Here is an 8,336-nt window from a genome sequence, read left to right on the forward strand (position 1 = left end):
ATCAGAAAAGTGTATAAATGACCAAAACTGATTCAAAAAGACATAAAAAAATCTGACTGGTCTAATAACCATTTAAAATGCTGATTTAGTAGTTTAAAGGTTTTTCTTTTCTTAGTAAAAAGGCCCAGGTGGTTTTTCAGCTGCTGAGTTTGTTCATATCCTGAATCCAATGTTGAGTAAACTTTTTTCGGAAAACAGAAGAAAGTGTACCATTTCTCATTTTGTTTTTTTGAGGCTTATGCTATAAGCTTGTTACAAGACTAGCAAAAAAAATGTGAAAGAATGAAATTTACAGCCAGTCTCATTTATGAACAGCAGTGTATAAAACAGGTAACATGACCAAGTTTGGCTTATTCTAAGAATGCAAGTGTTAAGCAACACTAGAAATTTATTCAGATATTTTACACATTAATAAAATGATAAGTTACTACACATCACATTGTTGATTCAGAACAGTGAAAGGCTTGGTTAAATCTGAGAATGCTAGGTGTATTGTCATGAGTACTGAAATCAGTTTTGCGTGGAAAACTATTGGTCACAGTAGATGGCACAGCTAATTTGATTGAAGGGAGTCAGATGATCTCAGAGAGGACAAACTGTGAGTGAGTTCTGATGAGAGATTTTTTGACAAAATATTAGAAGGAACAGCATATCAAGTAGATAAAATAATATGTGCTTAAAGCATAGATATGGCATTTGGGAATGGTAAGTGAATTATAACTAGAGCACAGTTACATTTTAAGGATATTGGGCCCTGGCTGGAGATGAGATTGGAAGTTTATGCCAATTGTGAAAGGCTTTGCCTTATTTCTTGCTAAATAGTGGAGTAAATCAACCCAGGTAAAGTCAGAAAGCCAGTAATACTTTGGAACATCCCATCTCTTTAGTTCCTTATATTTAGTTAGTTGTACCTTTAGAGATAACATCTATTGCTTGTTTGCATTCTTTTGTATATGTACCTGATGTAAAGTTAGGTGCTGTCACTGATATACTTTGATTTTTTGTTTACTAAAAATGTAGTGACTGAATCACTAATATAATGTATTTCCTCTGGATTACCTGCTAAACTTTTAAAAGCAATCATGGTTAGTCTCTTTCACCAAGATGGTGCCTGAGAATTTGTGTCAGAGGCCTGATTAATTTTATTTGTTCTGTCATTTTAACTTTATTTGTGGTAAAAGCATATATCTTAGTATGTTTCTTTTTACCAAATATTTGTGATTTTATTCGAGGTTATGCTTGAGTTGTGGGTGTTTTTTTTTTTTAAAGAAAAGTTATTGGAGTGACGTTTCATAGATTGCCAGGTTTTCTTTTCCCTTTTTCCCTTTTGCATTGTATTGGTAGGTAGAAGGCAACAGTTATTCTAAATTTGTGAATCAGAGATTGTAAACCTAAACTAACTTCATAAATGTGCTCACTTTTTTACTTAATGCATTCATTCTAACCCCCAAAGATACTTTTATTTAATTTTCTTAATTATATAACATTTGATTTTTTAATTTAAGGTGTGACTGCACAGAAAAGTTACAGAACAAATTTGACTTTTTGCGCTCACAGTTGAATGATATTTCTTCGTTTAAGAATATTTACAGATATGCCTTTGATTTTGCAAGGGTAGGTGGAATTTCCATGTTTGCAATTTTAATATTTTTTTATTATCTTGAAACCACACTTAGGAAAACTTTTTTATCTTTTGTTTTAGGATAAAGATCAGAGAAGCCTTGATATTGATACTGCTAAGTCTATGTTAGCTCTTCTCCTTGGGAGGACATGGCCACTGTTTTCAGTATTTTACCAGTACCTAGAGGTATGTATATATTTTTATTTTTAAAATAATATTTAAAAACTTCAGCTGAATGAACAGCATACCTTTGAATGAATAAAAACAAAAAGACTGTAGCTTTTTAAAAAATCTGTATAAGTGGTTGAAAATTTGTTTAAATGTATACCTATCTGCTCTCATTTAGACATGAGTTCATGTTCATTAATATATTTTGTGCATAAGCCATGTATATTCCTTTCCTCACAGCTCTTCTCCCTTCGGAAAAAAAAAACAAAGATAAATCTTCAAAAAAACAATTTTAGCACAAATGCCCTTAATGTAAAATTAGTTTCTTGGGATTTTTCAGGAGAGAATTGATGCTAGTGTACAAATCTCAAGCTTCTAAATCAAGTTTCTTTCTATATACAGAATATTAGACTGAAAAAATCAATTTAAAAGAACCAATTTTAGTATTAAAGCTTAGGCTCAATCTAAAGAATTAGAATAAACTTTTTATCTTCTTGTTGTTTGTTGCTCAGCTGAATCTTACTCTTTGCGACCCCATGGACTGCAGCACGCCAGGCTTCCCTGTCCTTCACCATCTCCCGGAGCTTGCTCAAACTCATGTCCATTGAGTCGGTGATGCCATCCAACCATCACGTCCTCTGTTGTCCCCTTCTCCTCCTGCCTTCAGTTTTTCCCAGCATCAGGGTCTTTTTCAGTGGGTCGGTTCTTCCCATCAGGTGGCCAAAGTATTGGAGCTTCAGCTTCAGCATCAATCCTTCCAATGAATATTCGGGATTGATTTCCTTTAGGATGGACTGGTTTGAGCTCCTTGCAGTCCAGTTGAGTTGAGTTCAGTTCAGTTCAGTCGCTCAGTTGTGTCCGACTCTTTGCAACCCCATGAATTGCAGCACGCCAGGCCTCCCTGTCCATCACCAACTCCCAGAGTTCATTCAGACTCACGTCCATTGAGTCAGTGATGCCATCCAGCCATCTCATCCTCTGTCGTCCCTTCTCCTCCTGCCCTCAATCCCTCCCAGCATCAGTCTTCGCATGAGGTGGCCAAAGTATTGGAGTTTCAGCTTTAGCATCATTCCTTCCAAAGAACACCCAGGAATGATCTCCTTCATAATGGACTGGTTGGATCTCCTTGCAGTCCAGGGGACTCTCAAGAGTCTTCTCCAACACCACAGTTCAAAAGCATCCATTCTTCAGCGCTCAGCTTTCTTCACAGTCCAACTCTCACATCCATACATGACCACTGGAAAAACCATAGCCTTGACTAGATGGACCTTTGTTGGCAGAGTAATGTCTCTGCTTTTGAATATGCTATCTAGGTTGGTCATAACTTTCCTTCCAAGGAGTAAGCATCTTTTAATTTCATGGCTGCAGTCACCATTTGCAATGATTTTGGAGCCCAAAAAAATAAAGTCTGACACTGTTTCCACTGTTTCCCCATCTATTTCCCATGAAGTGATGGGACCGGATGCCATGATCTTCGTTTTCTGAATGTTGAGCTTTAAGCCAACGTTTTCACTCTCCACTTGCACTTTCATCAAGAGGCTTTTGAGTTCCTCTTCACTTTCTACCATAAGGGTGGTGTCATCTGCATAACTGAGGTTATTGATATTTCTCCCAGCAATCTTGATTCCGACTTGTGCTTCTTCCAGCCCAGCATTTCTCATGATGTACTCTGCGTATAAGTTAAATAAGCAGGGTGACAATATACAGGCTTGATGTACTCCTTTTCCTATTTGGAACCAGTCTGTTGTTCCATGTCCAGTTCTAATTATTGCTTCCTGACCTGCATATAGGTTTCTCAAGAGGCAGGTCAGGTGGTCTAAGGGACTCTCAAGAGTCTTCTCCAACACCACCATTAGAAAGTTTAATATTTTATGTCCCCAAATATGAGAATGTACTTAGATATAGTAATTACTGAGACATATATGCTGAATTTATAAAGGAAGTATTCTTTTAGAAGAAAGGCTTTATTCTTATACCTGTTGTTCAAGGTAAGATTCTAAGAAGATACTGTCCTTTTTTTCCATTTCTTGCTTTGGTAGTGTTTTTTTGTTTTTGCAATTTTGTCTTTTGTTTTGGTGTACTTCTTACCATTTCTTGAATATAGATGCTTTTGCTTTGAAAATAATTTCTCATGAAGCTGATTGTTTATCATAGCAAGTTCCCCAGATTAGTTTTGTTTAAAGCTTGTGATAAGAGACAGTAATATAAAAAGGTCTTATATGCACACTTAAATCTTTTAGCCTAATAAAGCAGATTAGTTGATGGATATTACCTATCTTCCTCATATTAGTAATTTGGGGACAGAGATAAATATTCCTTGTAAAAATATTCCCATGTAAAAGTTGCTGAGAGAACTAAATATTTTCAAATGTTTGTTGTGTGGAGGGTATTTAACATACATTATCTTTTTAAATCTTTATAACACCATTTTGAATTATGTTTTATTTTTACTTAGCCAACGAGTAACTTTCCCAAGGTCACTCAATTAAGTAACAGAAGTAAGATTTGAACCCAAGCCTGAAAAATGCCAACTTCAAATGTGGCTAAAGATTTGAAGTTGCATAACCTTATGCAAAGAAACAATTTAATGAGAAACAGCAGGAGGGAGTTTACTGTGTATATGAAACATTATATAGCTTGATCTCACTGGTGATTACACAGCATACACATTGGTAAAAATTTATTGAGTTTTACCCTTTTTGTTAGTGCCCTTGATGCTGTGTTATTTCTCAGGAATAAAAAAGGAAAAAATAAATTTGAAGATGTTAACATCTAAATGACCCTGAAAATTCTCTTAGAAACACAAATAATTAAAAGAGGAATAACTGTTTTAGGAAAGACTAAATCAAAACAAAGTTACAACTATGTTTATTGAAGTCAAATCCTAATAGATATTGCTTGTTCTGTAATCCAAATGTTTATATCGTTTTCTGCAGCAATCAAAGTATCGCGTTATGAACAAAGATCAGTGGTACAATGTGTTAGAATTCAGTAGAACAGTCCATGCCGATCTTAGTAACTATGATGAAGATGGTGCTTGTAAGTATATAATACAATGTTTTCTTACCAAAATATAGTTCTTAAAGCTATTAAATGAGAACGTGGATTTGTGTAGCATTACTATAAAGAATTTAAACTTCCTAACAGACCTTCTTGTTTTAATTGTGTGGGAAGTGTAGCGGGGAGGCAGGTATAGAAGGTAGAGAACTTAGATTGAGCACCATTATAAAATGTGTGCTGGTAAATGAAATATTTTCAATTACTTGGTAGCAGAGCACTATAGCTAAATTCAGAATATAATTTCTGCAGCTAGAAGCTAAAATTCTGCTTTATTCCTGGCTTTCCTGGCATTTTACTATGTAAGAAAAGTGCAGTCATGATTTTAAAAATAGGAAAGCAAAACAGCTATAGTAGCAAAAGCTTTAATATCATAATATCCATTCACAATATGGCAAATAATGTCAATGTAACTTCCTTCAGAAATTATTGAGTAAACAGTCAATAAACTATGATTAAAATATCTGTCAGTCCCCTTGAGTGGAAAACCCAGGATGCCATAGGTGTTGGAGGCAATGATGAATTTTTAGATAAGCCAGATGAATTTTCTAGAGCTGTAAGTTTTTCACTCCCATCACAAGTTTGGCTGCATGTGTTGTTTTCATGTTGCAAAGCATTGTATAGAAAAGATTGTTATTGCTGTTTGGTTGCTAAGTCGTGTTGAACTCTTTTGCGACCTCATGGACTATAGCTCTCCAGACTCCTCTGTCCATGGAATTTCCCAGGCAAGAGTCCTGGAGTGGGTTGCCATTTCCTTCTTCAGGAGATCTTCCCAACCCAGGGATTGAACACGGGTCTCCTGCATTGGCAGGCAGATTCTTTACCACTGAGCCACCAAATGTAAACTGAGGTTAATGGACTTTTGTGACACTGAAGAAACAAAATGCTGAAGAAAGGATAACTTTATTTCTTTCTGTATATATTGTGTCTTCCATTTACAAAATAGTGTAAAATTTAATATTTTTATAAATAATACCTTACAGCAGTAAACTGGCAGCTCAAGGACTATGTCTGTCCTGTAGATATGTATTTTCATGTGCATTTGAGTCAGCGTTTTAACTGAGAGGTTTTGAATAAAAATATAGCTTCTAGATTTGTTTGAAAAATTACAAAATCTGACAGAACTGTTCCTGTGTTCTTCTATAGGAATTCGGTTGGAACCACGTAGTGGCTTATGTTGCACTTGCTTTCTGGTGTGCTGGTCCACAGTATGACAACATCTAGGTTGCTTTTCAGTTGTCATTTATTATTATGCTAGTCTCCTGTTTTTCTTACAGTAGAGAAATATCCATTAAAAGCGAGAGAAAAAGTGAGCTCACCAGAGGGTTGTAAGAAGAATAGGGCAAGCATATTTCTTTATGGCAATGAGTTTTCCCTACATTTCCAAACAGTAAACGGTGAGGTTTAAATATTGCCTATCTGACTTCTATAAGTAAGTAAATTTGAACTCCCTGTAATATAAAAATATCTTTTTACAATAGTTCTTAATGCAGGTGTTGATATTTATTAGGTACTTGCTTTGTGTTCAGATCTATAGTAGGTCTTGTACCTGGAACAGTATATGGCCACACCTTCAGTACACTTACACATTTCTTGGTAAGGTAACAGAAATACTACGTTAAAACACTTTTCATATTATTTAATAATTAATTGGCAGAAAGCCATGGGCAGTTAGAAAAAGGGAGAGGTTAATATTGACCGAGTTATCAGAGAGTTCATGAAACACTTAAATCTTGAGAATGTGGTTTGTACAAATATCCATTGTGGAAAGTCCCTTATGTTTTATTTAAAAAAAAAAAAAAAAAAACAAATGGCCAAGAAAGCACCTATTAAGTAGAAGAGGGAGTCTGGAAGGAAAATACCTAAAGAAGGGAAAGGTCAGTTTCCTATTGTCACCATAGAGTTTGTTTTATATAATTTAAGAGATAAGTTCACTGAATTCTAATAAAAGTTGTTTCTTTTATTTCTAGGGCCTGTTCTTCTTGATGAATTTGTTGAGTGGCATAAAGTTCGTCAAGCATCATAGCAAGAAGTATTGTGAAGAAAGTGCAAACCTTTTGATCCTGACGTGTGTACAGGCTAATGAGATGAGAGGGGAAAAAACCTAAGGGGTGCATTTTCATTCATATGAAAGACTTCTCATAGTACTTTTTTTTTTTTCCTTTTTTTTTTAAAGGACGTTTTCTTGTTACATGTTATGGGCGTTGAGCCACACCTCTTCTGAGACTGAATATTGAAGTTTTTGTTTGAGTTATGTTTATAACATTTATTTCAGAACAATAAAGATTCAGATTTGTGACAAAGGCCTTAAAGTGAAGATGTCCGTTGAGTGTCAAGAGTGGTATTTATTTTTGTAAATTTTAATTCTTGAATTTTAGAAGTCTGTCATACCAGAAATTTGTGGAATTTTAAAGGTTTTAAACAGTCTTAATATTTGGCAATGTACTCTGTTCATGGTATAGCTCATATATTCATCTCTGCACAATCAGAAAGAATATTTATTGGTCTTGACTTCTTGGGTAATTTCTGATGCAGCTAATAAAATACGTTTCTGGATATTGGGCAAGTTTAGCTGTGGTTTTCTGTGAAAGTTGCCAACATATTATGCATATTCTTTATCTGAAAAGTTTACAGTTGGAAAGATTATTGTGTTGTTACTTTGTTTTCTAACCATTAAATAGTATTGTCAATAAGTATAAATCAGCATCGTATGTATACTCTTAATGTGAATTTTACGTTTTCTGTATTCTATCAGTTTAAAATTCCATTATATTAGAGCAAGTTTCATATATTAATGGTCTCAAAATCAGTTAGCCTTATGAGAAAATTAAGACCATTATTGAAGCTGTGTATCATCATTATTGTTGTTGTTCGTGACATATATGTGATCTTTTTAACTATCATTTCGTGATTTGGGGAGTTGTGTTGAGGACCACTCCATCCCAATCCCCCTTCTTTTTGGTTATTTGAGAACCTTAGCTCTGATGTTGTGGATTTAGTTAAAATATGTATTAGAAAAACGAGAATACGGACTCATGGGAGAATTCTGGGTGTAATTGTGCACAACTCAAGGGTACCATTTACATTGGTACAAATTACATTGCTAATTGTCACAATTCTCTGACCGTTGGCAGTGAAGTTTCCTGAAGACAGGACCGTCTTTTTTCTAATTCACACAAAAGGTGTCTTTTTGGACTAGCAGCAGGGCTGTTTTTACATTCCTCTTAAACCATCCAATATCCCAGTGAAATGAAAACCGTATTCACATTTACAGTCAAGTCACAGCTTCAGGAATGTAATTCCTAATTATATGGAGAAAAGTAAATAGGTTGCTTTTCCATAATAACATTTCTATTGGGATTTAAGGTAAAGGTTGGTTTTTGGTGGTGAATTTAATGAGTGATTACAGTAGTGATTACTTAGGGAGAATAGCATTTTAAATAATTTTATGTTTTTGCTTTTTTTTTTTTGCTTTTTGGTTGAGAAAGAA

General features: G+C 34.7%; 1 protein-coding gene across 4 annotated transcripts in view; it reads left to right on the top strand.

Annotated features, from left to right (window-relative positions):
• The window catches only part of DCUN1D5 (defective in cullin neddylation 1 domain containing 5), a 28,705-nt gene extending 21,553 nt beyond the window's left edge, over positions 1-7,152 (top strand). For all 4 annotated transcript variants that reach the window (XM_086338269.1, XM_086338270.1, XM_086338272.1 and 1 more), the window contains 4 exons: positions 1,506-1,614; positions 1,703-1,807; positions 4,726-4,828; positions 6,817-7,152. In XM_086338269.1, coding sequence (XP_086194395.1) covers positions 1,506-1,614; positions 1,703-1,807; positions 4,726-4,828; positions 6,817-6,872 — 373 coding nt within the window. In that variant the 3' untranslated portion in view covers positions 6,873-7,152. The remainder of the gene's footprint in view (positions 1-1,505; positions 1,615-1,702; positions 1,808-4,725; positions 4,829-6,816) is intronic.
• Positions 7,153-8,336: the final 1,184 nt, after the last annotated feature.

Source organism: Bos grunniens, chromosome 15 (genome assembly GCF_055505025.1).
Source record: "Bos grunniens cultivar Pamir isolate PY7600 chromosome 15, Bosgru_T2T1.0, whole genome shotgun sequence".
Lineage (NCBI taxonomy): Eukaryota > Metazoa > Chordata > Mammalia > Artiodactyla > Bovidae > Bos > Bos grunniens.